The 26,003-nt window shown below is 35.8% G+C and overlaps 1 protein-coding gene across 1 annotated transcript; it reads left to right on the top strand.

Annotated features, from left to right (window-relative positions):
• Positions 1-1,272: 1,272 nt before the first annotated feature.
• LOC113105389 (uncharacterized) lies at positions 1,273-17,251 on the top strand. The gene is made up of 7 exons (XM_026266426.1): positions 1,273-1,300; positions 3,432-3,466; positions 5,317-6,265; positions 7,595-12,934; positions 15,236-15,302; positions 16,563-16,680; positions 17,219-17,251. The coding sequence occupies exons 3-7, from the start codon at positions 5,317-5,319 to the stop codon at positions 17,249-17,251; spliced, it is 6,507 nt and encodes a 2,168-aa protein (XP_026122211.1). The 5' UTR covers positions 1,273-1,300; positions 3,432-3,466.
• The last annotated feature ends 8,752 nt before the right edge of the window (positions 17,252-26,003 follow it).

Raw genomic sequence — 26,003 nt, 5'->3', positions numbered from 1 at the left:
TGGTTTAGTGGTTTGAATAATTTTCCTCTCACTTCAGATTAATTAAGAAGACAATTGTGTGCCAAAGGTATTTTTGTTGCAGTAGCTATAGTAGCTGATTTTTTTCTGTCTTTACTTCAGTTTTCAGGATTGTGGTCAATAATTGTTTCATGGGGCATTTCTATTGTTTGCTTATTTTACTGAAAAAAAAAAAAAACTTTGAGCAATTGGCAACGGATGATGTGCCTACTTTATAACACGTCTAAATTCAGCAGTTTCGTGTTCTCTAAGATTTGAGTCGATTTTTAAATCCTTTAATATCATTTAATATGGAATGATTAGTACCAAGAATTAGATTATGCATAAGTAATCTTGACGCAAAAACAGTAGTAAAGTTCAAAAGTACATATGTTGTACACATCTTTTGTCTGTCATTTAGTTTGTGTTATAATGTAATTTTACAGATTTATAATATTCTGTAAAATGTTTAAATTGAAAACACTTTCGATTATTGTCTGCGTGTGCAAATCGAGTTCTGCTTTTTTTTTACCTTCTTCATAAGGTAAATCAGTAGTATAACTTGTCTTAAATTTGAAGTTGCAAATTATTACAAAGGTATAAAATTACATGAAAATAAAAAAAAAATGTTTTTTTTGTAGCCCATACAACATAGGCATATATAGGCTACTTTTGAACTTTACTTTGGTTTTTACCTTAAAAAACTTATACATAAGCTAATTGTCTATATAAATCATTCCATTTTAAATTATGTATTAAACAAACTTAAAAAATCAAATTAAATCTTAGAGAACACGAAACTGCTAAAATTTGAAGTCTTGTACTAATATAAAAGTAGCTTATAGCCTGCATCATCCCTTTGCTTGTCGATCAAGGTTTTATTTTTATTTTATATATATATATATATATATATATATATATATATATATATATATATATATATATTTATACACACTAGGCGTATACCATTTCTTTAATCGTTTATTTTAGTAAAATAAGCAGACAATATAAATAGGATTAGGCTTATGAAATATTTATTGACCATAGCTACATTTTACAGAAATGAAGAAAACTGAAGTTAAAGAAGAAAAAATAAATAAAATATACATATTGATGTGGCAATATGTTGTGGTAAGTATAATTATGAATTAATTTTAATATGATAAACGTTGTTATAGGCTATAGTCCTGTGCAAGCAGTATTAATATGTATTGATTACTATAACCACTAGGGGAGCTGTAACGTGCTTGCAGACAACACGTGTCTCATTAGCAGGAAGCCATTTTGCTCCAATCTCGAAACGGTAAGAAACGTGTCTTCTTGTTTGTCTACATAATCTTATTAATCTGTTTTTATTACTTATCATTCATAATATTGCTGATATAGTTTTAAGTATTTTGTATGTCAGACGATATGTTTGTATGGTTATTTTTTGCAAATGAGTGTGTAAAGGTGTTTATTACTGAGTGAGGCCTGCGTTTACTCGTCCTGCCTTCGTTGTAAACCTTAACAAAAATTATGGAAATACTCATAATAGTAGGCCCATATGACGATTGATGTATATTTTAAATGTTGTTAGATTAAATTAAAGGGTTTGGCGAGAAACACATGTAATTTAGGCTATTATTTATTATCTTTATTGGTTTCTTGAACAGAGCATTCCTTAAAGGTCTCATTGGGTGAATTATTATTATTATTATTATTATTACTGAGGTGCACTTATATTGTTAGTATGATTTTTATATTTAAAATTTAGAAATAAACTGGATTTTTATATCCTGATATTAGCCCTCTGGCTTGAATGCTCTGTTTGAAGGGGCGTGTACGTCTGCTGTGAGACTCAGAGTACACGACAACTGTTGTGATTGGCTGACATCTTTGCATTCGAAATGCGTATTACATGTGGAACCCCTCTCATTTTTTTTGACTATTACAGCTGTCAAGGTTAACGAATTGTGGAAGCATTGGTTATAGCATTAGTTTTGAGATCTTTTCCCATCACATGAAAGGCTGCAGTGATGAGCATGGAGTAGATAGTCTGTTTATCGCGTGAATCCAGTGATTTCGTCATTGCAAATCGTTTTCTCTCACAAAAATGCTTTCACCACAACTAACAGCAAACACAATATCGACGTGAATACAGTAAGAGCTTCGTTGTGCAGTATGACAGCGTCATTCATTATAACGGCAGTTCGGGCAAGTATGCAGATACACTTGCGATGTGTGATTGACAACTCTGAACAAAATAAAGGGAGCATTCTTTGACCGCTCTCTGTAGTTAAATCAATATTTAAATAAAAGATGTGTTTCATGTTACTAAGAGAAACAAAGTGAAGTTGACTGTTTAGTCACTGGCTTGATTCACTGATGCATAAACAGTATTAAGCGATTTGGAAAGAAAGTCTGTGTGAACTTGAATAATTAATAACACATCAGAAATCAATTAACACTGTTAATTAATTAATGAGTTCTGAACACTCACAGTGTTACTCACTGTTTGTGGCGGTGCTGTCGAATCCATATCGCAAAAGTATGTTTGTTAAGCCTGTGCTGACATTGCGACTGAATTAAATGTAAAAAAAAAATAATAATAATAATAAACTGAATACATTTTCTCAATTCTCGAAGCGGGCAAAGCAGAGAAAGGGGAGGTAACCTTTCCCCTTATGAAAACATAACGGGAAGATTCCAGATCGGTGCGTCTGAGCTCTCATTTTCTCAAAGGCAGAGCAGGACACCCAGGGCTTGGTTTAAACCTATCAACATTACTAGACACTGGGGGACCATAGACAGACTAGGAAAACTAGTTTTAATGTTAAAAAACCCCATAAAGTGAAATTTTCATGTCATGGGATGGGACCTTTAACCAGGGGTGTCGGACTGGGGGTAAAACCAGTACTGATTACCAGGGCCCCAATGTACACATGTACACATTTCCATTGCCAACACTTAGTGTCAGATACCTTAAAGGGATAGTTCACCCAAAAATGAAAATTCTATTGTTGTTTACTCAGCCTCAAGTTGTTCCAAACCTGTATGAATTTCTTTGTTCTGTTGAGCACAAAGGAAGATATTTAGAAGAATGACAGAATCAAACAGATCTCGGTCCCCATTGACTTCCATAGTAGGAAAAAATATATATTATGGTAGTCAATGGGGACCGAGATCTGTTTGGTTACAAACATTCTTCCAAATATCTTCCTTTGTGTTCAGCAGAACAAAGAAACTCATACAGGTTTGGAACAACTTGAGGGTGAGTAAACGATGATAGAATTTTGAACTATCCCTTTAAAGACATTGCTATTGCTAAATTTTGCTCACACACATACACACAAACCTGGAAACCCCTTAATTATTGAAATTTTTATAATAATTTAGTAAAGAGTAATCAATATTTTGTGAACTGAATGTAATGTTTTTCCCTATGTTTTCAGAAGACTCTCAGAACTCATCTTCAGAACTCATCAAGGTAAGTCATATTAAACCATGATTTCTCATTGTGAAAATATAGGCAATACAAGAAGCTCATTGTAAAGGTTCCCTTGGATCCTTTTAAAGTCTTAAAGTATTCAATAACATATGTAACAGTTAAGGTCAGGAAAAGTCTCAAATAGTCTTATTTTTAATGAAGAGGGGACTAAAATTATACATGACACTTTTGTATATGTAATAATAACGTAATTTTTGTTTTAATGTTTTGTGTGATGTAAGCTACTTTTGATCTCAAATATGTATTATATGGTATAGTTATTATAATATAGAACACATCATTTTCCCCATATATCATAATGATTGCACGTCATATATTCATCTTTACTGACTGAAATTTTCTATTAAATTAATTAGTTTAATGATTCAGTAACCCATTGAGAAATTTGGTCATTTGCTTCTCTCCCTGAATGAATCAGCCATTTCAACAAATTGGTTGAATGAATTACTTGCTGATTAAGTGTCTTGCCTCCACCTGCTGGCAGTTTTTTATTTTATTTAAAATGTTAAAATAAGAAATTGAATTTGTAAATTTCATATACATTTCCTATTTAAATATTTAAAAAAAATAGTAGCATAATTTATGTAATTGTTAATGCACTATAAATATATGAAGCTACTTCTTATGCTGCTTCTGATTTCATTTGATTGGCAACAGTCCTGCATGGCGTTATTGTATTTGAATTTCATTTAAATTTTAGAATTTTTTGTCAGTGATGTATAGGGTGAATCTAATAGGATTAGAAATATTGGCAAACATTGCCATTTGAAATGGTTCATTTCTGTCACTGTTTTGAACTGACCACAGCATAGAATATTTAAAAAATTTATGTCTTTTTGAGTCAGCTGTCCTCAACAGGCATAAACCAGCACAAAAAGACCCTATAAAATATCATCTTACTTTTAAAAAAAAACTTAAGTTATTGGAATAATTTGTCAGTATTGCAAACTTGCTAATGTACAGTATTAATTTATTTCTTAAATTCCTGAAAAGGTCTTCAGAAGCCTTAATGTTGACTTTTTTATGTGCAGCTTTGTATTGAAGTTGTCAAAACATAAGTTTTTTTCAAAGCATATTAGCTGGTAGTTCATGATTGACTATTTGTGAGATAGTTTAAGTATCTTTGTGTTTGAGTATGTAAAAGCTACGCAAAAGCACATAAACATTAAATGCCATTCACTTCCATGTCTATTTGTGCCTTAATTAACTATATGCATGAAATTGTCAAAATGCATGTCTCTGCAAGTATCTTAATAAACAGTTGCTTAATGGTTTAGGTGAAGGTAAACTGTTGAGAAAGAAAATGGATGTGTAACAGTATATTGTTCCACAGTAGTTTGTCACTGCTTTCTGTCATGAATATTAATAAAAAAAATAAAAATTAAAAAACACTTGATTTAACACCGATCTGTTAGATTTAATTTAAATAGTGAAAATTATACACTGTTGTTTTAAATATTTTGATTATTCAGTTTCAGGCTTACCTGTAAAAAATTATAAAGCACTGTTTTTCATTTTTATCTTTTTTCTATTATATTTATATTTATCTTTATTTTTTAAATTTGTTTTCTGTGATGATTTAGTTAACTACAAAATAACTCCAATCATAAATAGCTCTATTTGGAAAAAAATATTATTAAAGTAATTTTTTATCACAATATCCATTGAAGAAAAACAAAAAAATATAGCAATGTGAGTTTTTTTTCCCAATATTGTGCAGCCCTAGTATGAATGTTATATAGAAAACATTTCAGACTAGTGAGTAAAATAAAGTGTAGTAATGCACTGTACTAAACTGTTTGGTGTCTCTGTGTTTTTTGTAATTTCAGATGCCACGTGGAAAGGGTTTCCGCCGGTCCCAGGCGGCCAAGAGGAGGAATGCTGAGCGTTACACGCTCGGTTCCTTCATGGATGTCATTGAGGTTATGCCTCCTTTAAAACAAAAGGCTGCTCCCCACAGCTCTGACAAACAGAGCCATGAGAACGCTGACAGAGAGAATGCCGACAGAGAGAACGCTCACAGAGAAAACTGTTTGAATTGCCGTAAGGCTCCTGACAATGTTCCAAACTCTATCACAAATGTTCCAAAGTCTGCTACAAGTGTTGCCAAAAGTGTTCCAAAGTCTACCAAAAGTGTTCCAAAGTCTGCCACAAGTGTTACTAAAAGTGTTCCAAAGTCTGTCACAAGTGTTACTAAAAGTGTTCCAAAGTCTGTCACAAGTGTTCCAGTGTCTAGCAAAAGCTGGAGTGATGTTACCAGAGCTTCACTTGTCAATAACTCTGGTTATTTCCCACAGAAAGTCATACGTGGTTCTTTCCATCAGGGTGATGCGCGATTTGGTTCAAACAGAAACCGTCAGTGTGCAGTGAACAGTATCACAGCAGTCATGACGAGTGTGCTGAAGGATGTGCTGACGTGGACAACAGAGGACCTGAATGCTGTTCTGTTGCATGGAGATGAGCTGTACACATCAATGACACTGCAGGGGCAGATCCACGATCGAACAGGGCTGGGTCATATTTCTGTTGCAGAAATGCCAAGACTGCACACACTTGATAACACAACATTCTCAATAAAGCATGGAGAATCTTTCTGTGGTGTTATTGGTGTTGATGTCTATGATGAATCATTGCGAGATGTGTCTATGTCTATAGAAGAAGCACTTCAAAGGGCTCTGCTTCAGTATGATGCATGTTTGTTAAACATTAAACATTACATTTGTGCAGTCATAAAGGCAGGGACAGTATTTGCTCTAGTGGATCCCCATTCACGTAATGGTAAAGGTTTACCTGAGCCTTATGGAAGAAGCATAATACTTTACTGTGATGACATCTACATGTTGTTTAATCATGTTAGTAGCCTTGCCTTGTCACTGAATGCCCAGGGAACACATTTTGAAGTGACCTCTGTGAAAGCAACAGTAATTGGTAAGACCACAACTATCGAGGCAAGTTCTAAGTCTGGTCAAGAAGGCAGGGGCAAATATGTTTCACATTCAACCACCGAGATGGAAAGTAAGTGTATCGGACGCTGTGGTAAATGCACTCGTAAAGATAAAGTAGCAAGTCTTACACATGTTCCATCTACAAGCTCGGAGCACAGTAAGTGTATCAAACATCACGATCAACACACACTTGTAAACAAACAAATCGGTGTTTGCAAATTGGATCAGACATGCCTGGATTCAAGTAAGAAAAACAGTCATTTGAAAACAGAGCCAAAACTTGCATATGTGAGCAAGCTGCATGATCATTTATTCATCGCTGATGATGTAATCGGAGGTACAGTAGGCACTGAGTTGAATTTCCAGCCTGTAATGTCTGCCGATCAGGATGCTAATTTATCAATGAATGATGACGTAATTATTGAAGAGACCGTAGGCACTGAGTTTACTTTTCAGCCTTTAATGTCTGTGGATCAGGACGCTAATTTATCAATGAATGATGACGTAATTATTGGAGAGACAGTACGTAGGCCTGCTGAGCGCAGTTTCGAAGCTGTAACATTTGCTGAGCTGGACGCTCATTTATCAATAGATGATGACATCATTTTTGGAGATACAGTAGGTACTGAGTTCAGCTTCCAACCTTTAATGTCTGCAGATCAGGATGCTTTGTGTGCACGTTTACGACTTACTAATGAAAGCATTGGTGTTGAAGGCACACATTTTGGTTCTTTAGGAGTACCATGCAAAACAATATCTATTAAATCGGATGGTAATTGCATGTTTAGATCAATAGCACACTCAGTATGTGGCAATCAAGAGAAGCACCTGATAATTAGACGTGCAGTTGTGAAACATCTTGAAGCTAACAATTCTAAATTTGAGAGATATTTAAGAGAAGAGTATAGATCAGTGAAAGATTATTTGACACAGTCTAAAATGATTTTTTCTGGAACGTGGGGCAGTCATGTGGAATTATTTTGTGCAGCTGACCTTTTAAAAATAAATGTAATGACCTTTAATGATGACAGATGGAATGCACACATCCCAACTGAACAGGTTTTTACAGATAATTCAATCTATTTGAAGCACTGCAACGGAAATCACTATGAAGTTGTTACTTGTGTTAAACATAAACATCAAGAAAATGTCTGTTCAAAAGCATGTAACATTCAAGTGGATGATCAGAGCACAAGTCGCAATTTGCGAAAAAGGAAATTAAATGACACAGAAGAGTATTCTAAAAGTAAAAGAGAACGTCAGAGATACCACAGCGACTCCAATTTCAGACAGAAAAAAATTGAGAACATTAGAACGAAATACTGTGAAGACAGTGATTACAGGCAGAAAAAGATTGAGGACATCAGAACGAAATACTGTGAAGACAGTGATTACAGGCAGAAAAAGATTGAGAACATCAGAAAGAAATACTGTGAAGACAGTGATTTTAAGGAGAAAAAACTGGAAAATCTTAGAGATAAATATAAGAACAATATCAATTTACAACAGTCAAAACGTGAAAGATCAAAGGATAAATATCAGGGAAACCCGACCTTTAAAGCAAGTGTATGTGAATATTCAAAGAATAAATACAGCAAAAACCCCACCTTTAAAGCAAGCGTACGTGAATACTCTAAAAAGAAATATCATGACAATGAAAATTTCAGAATGAGTATAATACAAAAAAGAGCTGAAAGTTCTGCAAAACAGAAGGACAGACAGAAAGATATCGATTTTACTATTAATCAGTTTCATCAAGAAGTCAGTACAGGCCCAGAATTTGTTTGCAGTGTTTGTCATCGTTTATTGTTCAGAAAACAAGTTATTGAATGTAAAAGAGATTGCTATAAAATCAGAGGTCAACAAATTACAGATTTGGCTGAAAGATGTATTACAGAAAAGTATTTACACATATGCAATACTGAATGTGAAAATAAATGCCAGTTATCAGGCAATCCAGCTTGTAAATTGTGGATTTGCTATACATGCCATCGTAAAATTCTGGGTGGAAAATTGCCTGAAGAGAGTATTGCCAACAACATGCATCTGGTGGACATTCCAAAAGAACTAAAAGGTTTGAACTCATTGGAGGAACATCTTATTGCACGCAATATTCCTTTTATGAAGTTGCTTTGTCTTCCACGTGGAAAACAGAAAGGCTGTCATGGCCCAGTCGTCACCGTTCCTGTTAATACTGCAGTTGTCTCAAATATTCTTCCACGTAATGAATGTGATGATCACATGATAAAAATAAAACTGAAACGGAAATTAACATATAAAGGCCATTATGAATATAAATATGTCAGCACTGATCGTGTCAGATATGCACTGTCTTATTTGGTGAGACATAACAAGTGGTATAATGATGTGGAGTTTAATGAGCAGTGGATAAACTCTTTGAATGCAGTTGATAAAGTTGAGAATTGTGATGATGATTTTGAAATGGAGGAACAAGATGTAACAGACAAAAATGAAGATGACAAAGTAGTTCAAGATGATCCAGAAGAAGACATAACATATATTAAAGAACAAAGTGGTCTTTTGTCAGATACATCGCTGCAACCTGTTGATCTGGGTTCAGAGATAATAGATCAACATTTTCATGATGTGCTGAATGTAGCACCAGCTGAAGGTAACAGTCCTATTAGACTGCTATCCGATAAATCCAATGAGGCAAAGTGTTTCCCTGTCCTCTATCCTATTGGTGGCCCGACATTCCATGATGAAAGACCAGAAAAAATCACATTGTCAAGATACCTGAATGCAAGATTACTAAATGCAGATGGACGTTTTGCACAGAGCACAGACTTCATTTTTTATGCACAATATTTATCAGAACTTGATCAAATTGTATCCAATGTCTCAATTGCACTGAGGAAAGGTTCTGAGAAAAATTGCTTAAAAGTAACAGCAGATATGCTAACAAACTCTGATTCCTTGAAAAGAATATTAAATTATGATGAAGGATATAAGTTCTTAAGACCAGTAAGAGGGACACCTCCCTATTGGATGTCTACGCAAAAAGATCTGTTTGCCCTAATTAGACAACTAGGCATACCTACTTTTTTTGCATCTTTTAGTTCTGCTGATCTGAGATGGCCTGAAATGTTGAACACTATTATTAAGCAAGAGGGGAAACAAATAAATGTCGATGAGCTTGACTGGTCCGAAAAATGTGGACTCATAAGACGAAATCCTGTCACTGCAGCAAGGATGTTTGATCACAGATGGCATTGTTTTCTAAAAAATGTCATAATGTCTCCAGCAAAGCCTATCGGCGAGATAAAAGACTACTTTTATCGTGTTGAATTTCAACAACGTGGTTCTCCTCATGTTCACTGTCTGTTTTGGGTGGAAAATGCTCCGAAGCTCAATGATCATGATGCAGACAATGATGCTCTGGTTGCTGACTTTATTGACACGTACATCACTTGTGAGACACCACCAGAAAATGACACTGTACTTTACGAGACAGTGAACAGTGTTCAGAAGCACAGTACAAGACATTCAAAAACATGTCGTAAGAAAAATACAGTTTGTAGATTTAATTTTCCAAGACCGCCATCTAGTCGGACCTTCATTACAAGAGAAACCAATGCAGATGAGTTAAAAGGCAAGGGTGAAGATACAACAGCAAGTGCAATCATAAAGAAAGTGAAAACCGCTTTAAACTCTGATGTGAATTTTGATTCGGTTGATGCCTTCTTTTCATCTATTGGGATTAATCAAACTATGTTTGAAAAAGCATACAACGAATGTTCCAAAAAGAAAAGTATTGTCTTAAAAAGAAATCCAAAAGATGTTTGGGTAAATCAGTATAACAGAGATTTAATGCGTGCTTGGCAAGGCAATATGGATATTCAGTATGTTACAGATGCTTTTTCTGTAGTGGTCTACATACTAAGTTACATTACAAAAGCAGAACAAGAAATGGGACTCCTGCTTCAACGTGCGCAAAATGAAGCGATGAATGGAAATCTTGAAGTTAAAGAATCATTAAAACAGTTGGGAAGTATCTATCTTCACAACAGAGAAATTTCAGCTCAAGAGGCAGTGTACAGGCTGACAGGCATGCATTTGAAGGAATGTTCCCGTAAAGTACAATTTATTCCAATAGGACAAAACCCTGTAAAGATGAGTTTGCCTTTGCATATACTCCAAAACAAAATGGAAAATGACCAGTCTGATGATGAAAGTTATTTGTGGATGACAAGCGTCACTGACAGGTACAAGAACAGACCAGAGAAAGAACCTCTGGAAAATCTATGTCTTGCCAGTTTTTGTTCGGAGTACAGAGTTCTGACAAAATCAGAGGTTTCCTCACAAAAAAAAACAGCAGAAAATGAAATAATTAAACTCAATAACAATAACGGTTATGTAAAACGGAGGACACGGACTGAACCTGCAGTAGTGAGGTATCCAAGATTTTCTCCCACGAAAGATCCAGAAAAATATTATCATTCATTATTGCAGCTTTTCTTTCCACATTATGATGACTCTGATCTGAAGCCTAGCAAGTATGACACATATGAGGAGTTTTACAACAGCGGTGTCATAAAAATGGGTTCTGAAGTGAAACAAGTCAAATTGATTGTTGACGGCAACAGAGCATTGTTTGAAAAGGAAAGTGACAAAATAGACAGAGCAAAACAGCTTTTGGAACAGGATATTGATTTGGAAGATGCTTGGGCCCAGATTTGTCCTGAAACCGAAAAACAGCGTGATGAATGCATCGAACTGATGAAGGATAAACTATTGCTCGATGAAGATGACAGTCAAGAACTTATTCCAGATCTTACAGCAAACCCTCAAACTGTGTGTACCATTGAAACAAACCACACTACAATGCCTAGAGAGGAGGCACTGCATTTACTAAGGTCATTAAACGAGGAACAATCTGCTGTGTTCTACAAAGTACGGAAATGGTGTTTACAGAAATTACTAGGACAAAACCCAGAACCATTTCGATTATTTCTTACTGGTGGAGCAGGTACAGGAAAAAGTCATCTAATTAAAGTAATACAATATGAATCTTGCAGACTATTATCTCAACTTTCTGAGAATCCTGATGACATTACTGTACTTTTGACAGCTTCAACCGGAGTTGCTAGCTTTAACATTGGAGGGGGAACTATACATAATAAACTTTCAATTGGTGCAAATGTCCGACTGCCATATCAGCCTCTCAGCGATGACAAAATAAACTCGTTGCGAACAAAATTGGGTACTTTGCAAATTTTGATTATTGATGAAGTGTCCATGGTTGACCATCGTCTTTTGTCATACATTCATGGAAGGCTGCGACAAATAAAACAAACTGGTGACTACTCTCTCTTTGGGAAAGTCAGTATTCTTTGTGTTGGGGATTTCTATCAACTTCCTCCCGTAAAAGGAACTGCTCTCTATGCTGATACAAAGGGAGTGAACCTATGGGAAAATAACTTTGAACTTGCTGAATTAACTAAAGTTGTTCGACAACAAGATTCAAGTTTTGCTGAAATGTTAAATCGGCTCAGAGTACGTAAGAAAAATGAATGTCTTACCACCAATGACATTGGTATGTTGAAAAAATGTGAATCAGGAGAGAAGTGTAATGATATTCACATATTTGCTACAAATGCTGAAGTTGATAAATATAACATTGAAAGGCTACATGAATGTTGCCCAGAGGCAATTAGTATAAACGCTCAAGATTACGTCAAAAACTCAAAAACTGGACGAATGGAGCGTAAAGTTGGATTTCATGCAAAAGTTTTCAACTCATCTTTGTCTAAATGTGTTTCCCTGGGTATTGGAGCAAGAGTTATGCTGAAAAAAAATATTGAGGTTGCTGATGGTCTTGTCAATGGAGCGTTTGGCACAGTTGTTCACATAAGTGAAAGTCAAAGCAATGATAATGATTTCCCATCAGCTATACATGTGGAGTTTGATGATCCAAATGTCGGTAAAATTCAGAGATCTAAAACACGCCATAGATTTTCCCAAAATTCAACAGTAATTGATGTACAAGAAGATCAAGTCACAAATGATGGTGGTATAAGGCGTCAGTTTCCTCTCAGATTGGCATGGGCATGCACAGTTCATAAAGTGCAAGGACTCACAGTAGACAGAGCTGTTGTATCACTTAAGAAAATCTTTACAGCAGGGCAAGCATATGTTGCATTGAGCAGAGTAAGATCTCTCAGTGGATTAATAATTGAGGACTTTAAAGAGTCTGCCATATTTTGTAATGATAAAATTGAGTTGGCTATGAAAGATATGCCAAAATTGTCTATGGAAAATGAGAGTTTCACTGAATCACTTGGTAGATTCAAATTAGCATTGCTTAATGTACAAAGTCTGAAAGCTCATTTTCAGGATGTTCTTGCACATACAGTTTTAATGGATGCTGATTGTATTTGTTTGACAGAAACCTGGCTAAATGCTGATGACAAAGCACAAGAAACACAAATACCAGAATTTGTGTTCAAGCACAATCCAAGAGCTAACTGTTATGACAATAGTACAGCTCTTTATACTGAATTAAAAAATCAGAGAGGCGGTGGAGTTGGAATATATTGTTCTGAGAAAATTGAGTGTAATATTTTTACTCCTGAGCGCTGGAACTTAGAATGTTTATATTTTATAGTTCCACATGTCAATTTGACTGCTGCACTTTTGTATAGACCCAATACATATAAAACTGACATGTTTCGACAGCAGCTGTTACATGTCATTGAAGAGATAGAAAAGCATCCAGGACAGAAAATGATAATGGGAGACTTTAATGAAGACATAGTTACTTCATCTACAGTTATGAAATTATTGGAACAACATGGATACAATCAACATGTACAAAATACAACCACAGAAAAAGGAACCTTGATAGATCATGTTTATACAAAAGATATAGTAGGCATAAGTGTCAATGTTGTGCAAACTTACTATAGTTTTCATCAAGCAATACTCATTTCACTGTTGTGATCTAATATGAATGAGTAAATGTGTGAAGCTTCCGCCTGCCAGTGGGGGAGGGGGGTAGGGAGGCAAGACATAAAACGAGGCGGCTCCCTAGGGGTGGGTAGGTACGGAGACTGGGTTGGCTGACACAGGGGTTGATTGGTACAGGCTTTAAATCTTTTTAAGTTCGCATCTTTGCAACCTTTGAAAATCAATTTAATTATGATTCAAGCAAACCTTTAATTTTTCATCACTTCCTCCTCAAGTTGGAAAAAGGTAATTTGCACTCACATGTTGTGTTCCTTGGATGTACTAGCCATTTTTCAAGCTCCCTCTATAGAATCAAACCATAATTCCATGTTATACATGGTCACCATGTTAGGCATGTAAAGTACTAACTGTTTTCTACAAATATACACCTGCTACTTATGACTTGTTTTGTGCTCCAGGATCACAAATATGTTTGTTTTTAGCTGTACCAATCAACCCCATAATTCATAGACACAGGAATGGATTTTGAGTACAACATATTGTCAATTTAACACTTTTTATTTTGTTGTTAAACCAGTACAATGGATAATTTTGCTATGTCATTTTTTTTTTTTTATTTCCATTCAATTCATAGCAGTAAATGGCAAAACAATATATTTGTATTTTCTTTTTTTTCCACCATGTTTTGACTCTAGTTTTCTTTTTTTTTTTTGTGTGTGCAATTATTTTAAAGTTTTGTTTAAACATGTGTCAGCCAACCCAGTCTCTTTTTTTTTTTAAGCTTGAATCAGCAAGTTATGACTGTTATGCAAAACCACACCGATTAGTGCTGTGATTTCATAGCATGGCCATAGCTTTACCTTTAGAAGAGGCTTGACCTTCATATTGTGTCTTCAGGTTTCTGGGCTTCAAATGGCATAATTTGACATTTCTTATCTTTAGTCTTGCTCTAGAATTATTATTATTATTTTTTTTTTTTTTTTGTGGACCAGTTCTGAACAGATATTTAGAATGGTATCCAGCAAGCTAGAAATCTTTCTCAAGTCACAAACAGACTGGAGATTATGGACAACTGAACTAAAATATTAGCATATCATCCTTCACCTGGTTAAAAAGAAGTGACCTTCTCCTGTTCCAGAAAAAAAGAACATTTCATGTCTTACCATCTGGTATGCAACAACACAGGGGGAAAGTCTTAGTGTTCTTAATATTGCATAAACTACATTAAACAACAAAATGTTGTTTTATTGTTTTGTAGGACTACGAGGACACTACAACGAGGACACTACAACTCATCTAGAGCAATGCATCTGATTATCTACACACACACAAAAAACATCCTCCATGTCTTGCACCGAACAACAAAATGAACAAAGAGTGGATTTCACTAAAATCATGCTACTAAACAGAGACTTGATGTGAGTACTTACAGTTTTTTCATTAATGCTGTTTTACATATTTTATTTTGATGTTATTCATTATTAATTATGTTAAAACAATTGATAAGATTTTTTTTTATGTTGTAGAAAGTCTGTTGAGGACATTACAAAATAATACAGGATGATGGACGTGTTATATAATCATCACTACAAGCGTACTTCCTTGAGCTCATTCACGGCAGAAACTGTTAAGAACAGGACAGTAATACCAAAAAGAACCCATTATTATTACAGTTTGTATTTCAATGTGGATACAATGTATATTAAATAAATTTTTTTATGAAGTAAAAAGTAAAAATACTTTGTAATTATAGTTGTAACTGCAATGTAAACAAAATTATACTGCATTTACAAGTGATATATTTGTTACTTATATCAACAAATGCACTTAACTACGTAGTGGCAATTCCCATTTGTGTGGTTTTGCATAATAGTCAAACCTCAAGTGTATAACTCGAAACTTGCTGGTTCAAGCTTAAGCCAGGTCAACAAAGCCATTAGGTATGACCATTATTCTTTGATTTCTCATGTTCTGTTCTGTTTTTGGGATTCCTATTTTGTTGTTCATTTTGTTAAATTTTTACTGCATTTATGGTTTCTGTGTTTAGTTATTTTCTCCTGAGTTGCAAGTTTCTGGTATATTGTCATAATTGCCTTGGTTAGCAATTATGTTCACTTGTGTTTAATCTAGTTCATCTTTATCTCTGTGTATTTTAACTCTTCAGTTCATTGATATTGTTTGTCTCAGTTTGCAAAGCTGTTTAGTTTTGTTTCATGTTGATTTAATTTCTGTTGCCATTGACAACCTTGGCTTCTGGTTTCAATGCCTCTGCCATGCCCTGTCATGTCACTGCTCCAACGGAGTCCCTGATCCTTCTGACTGCACCCTGATCTGTCATCTCCCTGGCTCCGCAACAGACTTCCAGACTTCTGGTTCAGCAGCATAACCTTTGTTTTCCAGCATTCTAGCTCCATATTAATGTACAAGCTTCATTACTGTTCATTAGTCTTGTGTCTCCTGGCTACACAATGGCACTACATCCATCTGGCTCCATCAAGCTATCCCGCTTTCTTATTCTTGCTGAACAAAATAAAATAAATAAATCTTCTTCAGATAGAGTTGATGTGAGTGTTTTTATTATTTATAAATTGTATTTAAATGTTATATGAATTCTGATTTTCATATGTGTATTATCTGTTAATATTTGTAATATTGCAGACAACTACAATAAATGACATTTTTTTTTATTGTGTTTTTTAAGAGTAAGACAAAATTGCACACCATCTGTCTCCTAGTTCGAAACAATTGACTTTGCATTCACCTTCCAATCCTTCAGATACCCTGGGGTCCTACATCCACCTCCACCATCTTCGTCACTCCTACTGGCTCCATCTTATTCACAGATCTTCCATCTACACTTGCTCCATCTTGATCTCCAGCATTACTGGCTTTAACTTGGTCTTCTCCTTGGATCAAACGTGGATCTCCAACTGTCTAGTTCCATCTAGACATTCTTCTCTGCCATTCTTACTCAACAAAAATATCTTCACAGAGACTTTATGTAAGCATATTTGCTCTATATAAATGCTGTTTTGCATATGTTTTGATATGTATATTATTTGTCAATCTGCTTAAACATTGCATAAAATTACAATAAACAACTATGCTTTTTTTAATGTTTTGTAGGAGTACGAGCACAGTATACATCATCTGTTATCTTTTAATTCAAAACAAGTATGCCTAAACCTTATTTCCTCTAGCTCTGTGATCTTCATCATTCCCAACGACACCACCTCAGTCTGCCGATCTTCTGTCTTCACCTTGGCCCTCCAGTCCAGTGGCATTATACTGGTTCTCCAGCAGTTTGGCATCATCTTGGTCTCCAGGTTTCCTGATTTCACCTTGGTCTTCCATCTACCCAACTCTGTCCTGGTTTGCCCTATCCATGGCTCCACAGTGTCTCTCTATCTTTGTAGCATCCCTCCCACCCAGTTTTGCTAAACAAGACATCTTTACAGATACATGATGTGAGTATAATTATTATTTATAAATATTGTTTTACATATGTTTTTCGCATGTACATTATTTCTCACTGGATCTTCCTCGGTCTGCAGGTCTTATACATCCACCTGGTCCCTCAAGCCCTGCAGTATTACCCTGGTTGTCCAGTCCTCTGGTTCCATCCATCTTGGTATCAAGCCTTCCTGACTCTGCCTTGGCCTTCTGTCTGGTCTGCACAGCCCGAGGATCGACAATGGGTCTCCATTGCTCCGGTTCCATTAAGGCATCACACTATGCCATTTCTGCCATGGCACCCTCCATTACTTATACAGTGGTCTCTTCTTCCACTGCACACCCTTGACCTCTTCCTTCACCAGTTGTGCAGTAGTCTCTTTTTCTGCCAGCTCCACTGTAGTCTCTTACCCCCACCATCACACTGGCTGTTTAAGTGTCAAAAGTTGCCTTTTGGAAGGGCAGGTACTTTCATGTTCTTTTTTCTGCTCTAGGAGATTATACTTATATTTAATTTTTGTTTTCTGAGGTGCCAATATACATTTTCACTGTGTTCTCATTTGTTTTAATCAGTTGCATATTATGTTAACCTGTGTTTATTGAATTTATTGTCATTTATACGTATGTATTATATATTTCCTAAAACTTTCCTGAGCTATTTTTTGTTTGTTTGTTTTTTGTTTGTATTGTCTGTGCTTTGAATAATCTTTTGAATTGGAATAATAAAAGGACTGTTTAACAAATCTTTGCTTCCTTGCTGGCCTGGATGTAACAATATCTTTGAGAAAAGCAATTGAGATGGTCCAGATACAGGTGTTTTATATCTGAAACTTCATATCATTACATCATTTCACTTTAAAACATAAAATGGCAGTCTACTTGCAATGTACATGCATTTATTCATTTATTTAGTTTTTAGAGACACATTGTACTTAATATCAAATTAATTGTTGCCTTATATATAAATTATAAAACACAAAAATACAATATGTTTGCTTTAGTACTGACTGAATGATTAAGACTACTGTTACTTGTCTATATGCTTATATTATTCTGAAATGGCCTATAAACTGAATAAACTGCGTAAAGGTTATATTTTCTAAACCATCATGGACGGAATGTTCCCGAGAATGCTGTACATCTGCAGCTTTAAGTACTTCAAAGCGCCAAATGAGTAGAAAAGGCACTGAACTGTGTAGTCATCCTAACCTTTTATGAATGATGGTGACAATGTGAGATTGTTTACAACTGTAATAACATACAAAACGGTTGTTATGTAATTATACAAATAAAGGCTATATAACCGCTACATGTCTGCTATATTAGGTAACTTTGTTTTCAGTGTCGGTTAACTAATACCTTATTTGCATCTTGAAATAGTTTATATCTGTTGTTTTTTACAAAGATAATTTTCAGTTTCACATGCTCCTTCAGAAATAATTTTAATATGCTGATTTACTGCCCAGTTAACATTTTTGTGGAAACAATGATACATTTATGATGAAAAGTGAGAAGAGTGAAAACATTTAAACTGTTTAAAATGTTTTTTTTTTTTAAATAAGTACTTTAACAATTAAAAAACTTTAACAATTTTAAAAATATATATATTTGACAAATACAAATAAATGCTGTTCATTGAACTTTCTATAAAAAATCCTGAAAATTAAAATCACCAAAAGTATCACCACTTCAACACATTAGGCAGCACAACTGTTCAACAATAATAAACAGAATTGTTTATTGGCAAAATTATGTGTGTAAGGAAGTAAGCAACTGTTACAATTTTAAGTTAGGAAGGGTACTTTCAGCTGTGAGTCCCATAAAGGGGGGTGCTGGCTAAGGGGAATGGCTTAACACTTTTGACCAAAAGGTGGGGCTGTAATCAAATCATTTTTAAGTTTTCTGTGAGAGATGACAATGGCACACACACAGTTTGGTGTCATTATGCCAAAGCATTGCAGAGATACAGCCTCATGTGTCATTTTGACATGATGCCTCAATTTCGTTGCGGTGGTATGTGAAAACGGTTTTGTGTTTCGATACAAAATCCATAACATTTTGTCAGCACAGTCTACAGATCATCTGAGTCAAGTTGGTGAAAATCGGACTAACGGTTGATGAAAAAGTAGGTTTTCAACATAAATCAAAATGGCGGACAGGAAGTTCGGCTTACTCTGGCATATATGGTATCTATGTTGTCGGCATAAGCCAGGGAATATATTGAGGCCAGTTTCATTACAATAGGCTAATGCATTAAAAAGTTACTAGCATTTTTATAAGTGTAATTATTCACAGTTAATGAATGGTTCATTACTCTTGACCAATAGGTGGCGCTGTTACCAAATTTATGTGGCATGGTCAGTGTGAGGTGGCGATGACACATACAAAGTTTGGTGCAAATATGTCAAAGCATTGCAGAGATACAGCCTCAAATGCATTTTGGCACCCTTCCAGCAAATTCGTTGATGCGCTAAATCAGAACCGTTTTGTATATCGACACGAAATCCATAACTTTTTGCCAGCATGGTCTGAAGATGATTCACATCAAATTTGGTGAAAATCGGACTAACGGTCTAGGAGGAGTTCGAAAAAGTAGGTTTTCATCATTAATCAAAATGGCGGACAGGAAGTATGGCCAATTTTGGCATAATTGGTATCTATGTTCTCGGCATGACCCAAAGAATACGGGGAGACCATTTGCATTTCAATTGTCTAATTTACTCAAAAGTTATTAGCATTTTTGTGATAATTCATTATAACTCTTGACCACAAGGTGGCGCTGCCACCAAGCTTTTTGAGTACCTTCAGGGCATGGAGCCGAATATTTTTGTAATTATTTGCGAAACGATACGATGCTGCGTTGAAAAAATACAGCATTTTAAAACATAATTCAAAATGGCTGACGCCTAAAATGGCTGACATGGGAAATTTGCATATCATACGACTCGACATGACTCACTGAATCTAAAGAGACCAGTTGTGTGATTTTTGGCCAAACCATTCAGAAGATATAAGCCAAAATATGCATTTTTCATATCTCCTGACCACTAGGTGGCGCTGTGTTGAAACACTGCAGGTCGTCTCAGGTCATGCTTATTATAACACACACTAAGTTTGGTCTCAATATGCCAAACCGTTGCTGAGATATAGCCTCAAGTGCATTTTTGCGTGCTTTTCGTCAAATTTGTTTACGTGTCATTCGACAACGGTTGAACGAATCAACTTGAATTCCATAACTTTTTGCCAGCATGGTCTGAAGATGATCTGAGCCAATTTTCGTGGCAATCGGACCAACCGTCTAGGACGAGTTTGAAAAAGTAGGTTTTTCGAAAAATTTAAAATAGCGAAAAAACTAAACCTTGCGATTTTTGAATTTTGGGGTTCATTCGACTTGGCATGAACCAAGGATTCAGAGGAAAAAAGAATTTCCATTTTCTGGCTTACGGTTCAAAAGTTATTAGCATACAAACATTGAAAGTTTGGACAAGTGGTGGCGCTAGAGAGTAGGAGTTAGAGACTTCAAATTAGCTATAGTTAATGTTGGGACTGTCCTCTATCAGTGTGCCAAATTATACAACTTTCCCGCAATCGGTTCTATGGGCTGCCATAGACTTGCGGCGGAAGAAGAAGAAGAATAATAAATATAGCTGCAAGCAGCAATTACGGGGCCAAGCACTCCAACGGCAAATGTAGGAGCTAAGCATGGCATGAAGCATCACACCAAATACATTAATGAGCAATAACAGTAATTTTGGAATTATTGTAATTGAAATGGCAAAAAAAAAATCATAATACCACCTCTAGTAGCATGATTACTTGGCTTATAAAGTTTGACCAATAGGTGGCACTGTTATGAAATCAATTTGGTGTACTCTGTTTGACTTTTCAATGACACACACAAAGTTTGGTGTTAATATGCCACAGCATTCCAGAGATGCAGCCTCAAGTGTCATTTTGTCATTGTGTTTCAACTTCGTCGCTTTGGTATGCGAAAACGGTTTTGTCTATCGACACAAAATCCATAACTTTGTGTCAACATAGTCTGAAGATCATCTGATTCGAATTTGGTGAAAATTGGACATACGGTTCATGAGGAGTTCGAAAAAGTAGGTTTTCCACATAAATCAAAATGGTGGACCGGAACTTCAGTAAACACTGGCATATTTGGTATCTATGTTATCGGCATAAGCCAGGGAATATTTTGAGCCCAGTTTCGTTGCAATAGGCTAATGGACTAAAAAGTTATTAGCATTTTAAAAAGTGTAATTACTCATGGTTAATGAATGGTTTATTACTCTTGACCAATAGGTGGCGCTGTTACCAAATTTATGTGGCATGGTCAGTGTGAGGTGGCGATGACACATACAAAGTTTGGTGCAAATATGTCAAAGTGTTGCAGAGATACAGCCTCAAATGCATTTTGGCACCCTTCCAGCAAATTCGTTGATGCGCTAAATGAGCACCGTTACGTATATCGACACAAAATCCATAACTTTTTGCCAGCATGGTCTGAAGATGATTCACGTCAAATTTGGTGAAAATTGGACTAACGGTCTAGGAGGAGTTCGAAAAAGTAGGTTTTCAACATTAAGCAAAATGGCGGACAGGAAGTATGGCCAATTTTGACATAATTGGTATCAATGCTCTCGGCATGACCCACAGAATATAGCGAGACCATTTTAATTTTAATAGACTAATTTATTCAAAAGTTATTAGCGTTTATGTGATATTTCATTATAACTATTGGCCACAAGGTGGCGCTGCCACCAAACTTTTTGAGTACCTTCAGGGCATGGAGCCGAATATTTTTGTAATTATTTGCGAAACGATACGATGCTGCGTTCAAAAAATACAGCATTTTGAAACATAATTCAAAATGGCCGACGCCTAAAATGGCCGACACAGGAAAATTGGATATCATTCGACTCGCCATGACTCACTGAATCTAAAGAGACCAGTTGTGTGATTTTTGGCCAAACCATTCAGTAGTTATAAGCCAAAATATGCATTTTTCATATCTCCTGACCACTAGGTGGCGCTGTGTCGAAACACAGCAGGTAGTCTCAGTTCATGCTTGTTATAACACACGCCAAGTTTGGTCTCAATATGACAAACCGTTGCCGGGATATAGCCTCACATGCATGTTTGCGTGCTTTTTGTCAAATTTGTTTACGTGTCATTCGACAACAGTTGGACGAATCAACTTGAATTCCATAACTTTTTGCCAGCATGGTCTGAAGATGATCTGAGCCAATTTTCGTGGCAATCGGACTAACCGTCTAGGACGAGTTCGAAAAAGTAGGTTTTTCGAATAATTGAAAATAGCGAAAAAACTAAACCTTGCGATTTTTGAATTTTGGGGTTCATTCGACTTGGCCTGAGCCAAGGATTCAGAGGAAAAAAGAATTTCCATTTTCTGGCTTACGGTTCAAAAGTTATTAGCATACAAACATTGAAAGTTTGGACAAGTGGTGGCGCTAGAGAGTAGGAGTTAGAGGCTTCAAATTTGCTATAGTTAATGTTGGGACTGTCCTCTATCAGTGTGCCAAATTATACAACTTTCCCGCAAACGGTTCTATGGGCTGCCATAGACTTGCGGCGGAAGAAGAAGAAGAATAATAATAATAACGCCAACGAAAACAATAGGTGCCTACGCACCTTCGGTGCTTGGCCCCTAAATATAGCTGCAAGCAGCAATCACGGGGCCAAGCATTCCAGCGGCAACATCAGGAGCTAAGCATATGTAGCATCAGACCAAATGCAACAATGAATAATGAAATTAATAATTGCATGATTGTAATTGAAATGGCTGAAAATCGTTAATAAAAGTTCCACAGCGAGGAGCTAAGCATGGCATGGAGCATCAGACCAAATGCAACGAGTAAGAAAAGCAATTATTGGAAGAGTGTAATGGAAACAGCCAGTAAAACTCCAGTAAAATGATGCATTATCATTTTTGGAAAATAGGTGGCGCTGTAATCAAATCGCTTTGTTGTGTTCTGTGGGAGGTGACAATGTTGTGGGCAATTTCTTTCAAAATACTTACAGACCTTTAGGGCAATGAGTCGAACATGCCCACCGAGTTTCGTTCCGATCGACTTCCATTAACCTTGTCAAATAGGTGCTTAAAGTTGTTTGGCCAATGGCGGCCATGTTTTTTAAGATAAGTGAAATTCCTCATAGAGCACTTGTGCCACATTGGGCCATATCAATTTTCAAGTTGATTGGATCAACGGTTGCTTAGTTATAGCCATTTGATTTTTTTTCATCCTGTAGCGCCACCAAGTGGCAGATATGGAAAAAAAATAATAATTTGACTAAAGTTTTTGTTCATGCATATGAGTTCTGAGTTTGGTGAAGATATCTCATTTTGTTCCCGAGTTATAGCCTTTTTCATAAAATTGGTCCACGAATTTGAATGTTTCGGGTCACCTGGTTTTTTGTTCAGTCTTGATCAAACCACTGCAATAATATTCTCTGGACTCTCTAGATCAATAATTTTCAAAAATATGTTGCATTTTGTCCTTTGGTTAGCTATAAGAGGTCATTTAGGAAAGGGCCGTGGCCACATGTAACCTAAAGCCTATAAAACTGAAACAAAAACTCAAAACTTTATGAAACTTGGTTATAACATGTGAAAGATGACCCACCAAGCATGCAAAGTTTCATTAAGATCAGAAAATAGCTGGTGCTATAACAGTTAAAATGGCCTAAAAAAACAAAAGATTTCTGTTGTGAATGGCATTAAACTGCAAAAAAAAAGGGGTAATATAATCACACATGCATTAGATCTGTATTTTTTCTAAACAATCATGCAAAATTTAACAGAGATTAGGTAAAAAAGAACACTGTAATATTTATAAAGCTTCAAAACCCAGTGTTGAATAAAAAATTGCAATTATAACCACTAGATGTCACCGGAAGACCACTAATGAGCTCACTAAAGACTAAAACATTACAGTTTATGGGCTTGTTGAGGGATTCATCTAGAAAAAATGTATTTTACTATTATTTAATATTACTGTTCAAGCATTTCAGATCACATTGAGTCAAAGTTTACCAATTTATTCATACAGATATATCTAATGTTTATAATTATGCCAGATTATGATTGCAATGAAACCTGAAAAATGACATAGAAGCCCATAAAAACAGAAGACTTGCAATAGGTTTTATCACCCATCATTTATTTTAATTATCTATATATATAACAAAATGTGTGCATCTGTGTGTGGGTTTAAGCATGCTTATTGAGTATTAATATACTAGTTTAAACATTTCATGTTGGTGTGTGTGTCTGTAATTCTGTTCTATTCTTTTACTGTCAGCCATATCTAGGTTATTTAAAATCAGTGCAGTACTATTATCTAGACTGTGAAATTATACATAAATTGCGTATGCTTCTTTGGAAGGAAATTAAGACAACATATAACAGTTATAAAGGTTAAAGAGACAGTGTTGTATGATAAATTGCATTTACGACCACTAGATGTCACTGGAAGACCACTAATGGGCTTTGCAGAGATATAGCCTCAGACTCATTTTGTGAAGATGCCTGACATCTGAAGCAGCGCTGTACAAAAACGGTTTCGTCTATTGACACGAAATCCATAACTTTTTGTCAGCACGGTCTGAAGATGATCTGATTCAATTTTGGTGAAAATCAGACAAACGGTTGAGGATGAGTTTAAAAAAAAAGGTTTTCAACATGAATCAAAATGGCGGACAGGAAGTTTCGCTTAATATGACATAATTGGTATGTATGTTGTCGGCATGTCCCAAGGAACATTTTGAGACATGTTTCATGATAATAGGCTAATGCAATCAAAAGTTATTAGCATTATTGGAAATGTAATAATTAGCGGTTATTGATTGGTTTATTACTCTTGACCAATAGGTGGCGCTGTGACCAAAATGATGTGGCGTGGTCAATGTGATGTGACAATGTCACATATTAAGTTTTGTGTAAATATCTCCAACCTTTGCAGAGATACAGCCTCAGATGCAGTTTGGCATCTTTCCAGCAAATTCGTTGGTACGCTAATTGAAAACGGTTACGTGTATCGACACAAATTCCATAACTTTTTGCCAGCATGGTCTGAAGATGATCCAAATCAAATTTGGTGAAAATCTGAGCAACGGTCTAGGAGGAGTTCGAAAAAGTAGGTTTTCAACATGAATCAAAATAGCGGACAGGAAATTTTGCCAAAATTGACAAATGGGGTATCGGTGTTCTCGGCATGACCCAAGGAATCTATCAACATCAGCTTTGTTACAATAGGCTAATGTATGCAAAAGTTATTAGCATTTTTCGAAAAAATCGTTATAACTATTGACCACAAGGTGGCGCTGCCCCCAATTTTTTTGTGTACATTCAGGGCATGGAGCCGGACATTTTTGTAATTATTTGCGAAACGATACGGAACTTCATTCTTAAGATACAGCAATTTACAACTAAATCCAAAATGGCCGACGCCCAAAATGGCCGAATTGGGAAAATTCGGTATCATTCGACTCGGAATGATGCACTGAATCTAAAGACACCACTTTTGTGATTTTTGGCAAAACTGTTCAGAAGTTATGAGCAAAAACATGCATTTTTCATATCTCCTGACCACTAGGGGGCACAGCGCCGAAACACTGCAGGTAGTCCCAGGGAATGGTTGTTATAAGACCCACCAAGATTGGTCTCAATAGGCCAAACCGCTGCGGAGATATAGCCTCACGTTCACGTTTGCGTGCTTTTCGAAGAATTCGTTCATGAGCTATTCGGAAACGGTTTGAGAAATCAACTTGAATTCCATAACTTTTTGCCAGCATGGTCTGAAGATTATCTGATTCAATTTTCGTGACAATCGGTGCAACGGCCTAGGACGAGTTTGAAAAAGTAGGTTTTACGAACAATTGACGATAGCGAAAAAACTAAGCCTTGCGATTTTTGAATTTCGGTGTCCATTCGACTCGGCATGAGCCAAGGAATCACAGGAAAAAAGAATTTTCATTTTGTGGCTTACGGTTCAAGAGTTATTAGCATCAAGTTTTTGAAAGTTTAGACAATTGGTGGCGCTAGAGAGTTTGAGTTAGAGACTTCAAATTTGCTACGGTTAATGTTCAGACAGTCCTCTATTAGTGTGCCAAATTATACAACTTTCCCGCAATCGGTTCTATGGGCTACCATAGACTTGGGG

Source organism: Carassius auratus, chromosome 7 (genome assembly GCF_003368295.1).
Source record: "Carassius auratus strain Wakin chromosome 7, ASM336829v1, whole genome shotgun sequence".
NCBI classification, from domain to species: Eukaryota; Metazoa; Chordata; class Actinopteri; order Cypriniformes; family Cyprinidae; genus Carassius; species Carassius auratus.
This window is presented reverse-complemented; position numbering and strand designations above follow the sequence as displayed.

What these genes read in the sequence shown, in the direction of transcription:
- LOC113105389 (XM_026266426.1), top strand. Translation starts at nt 5,317, where the DNA reads ATGCCACGTGGAAAGGGTTTCCGCCGGTCCCAGGCGGCCAAGAGGAGG. An exon ending in AGCTAACTGTTATGACAATA is followed by an intron (nt 12,935 to 15,235) that starts GTACAGCTCTTT and finishes TTTGCATAATAG; the next exon opens with TCAAACCTCAAGTGTATAAC. An exon ending in CAGGTCAACAAAGCCATTAG is followed by an intron (nt 15,303 to 16,562) that starts GTATGACCATTA and finishes TATTTCCTCTAG; the next exon opens with CTCTGTGATCTTCATCATTC.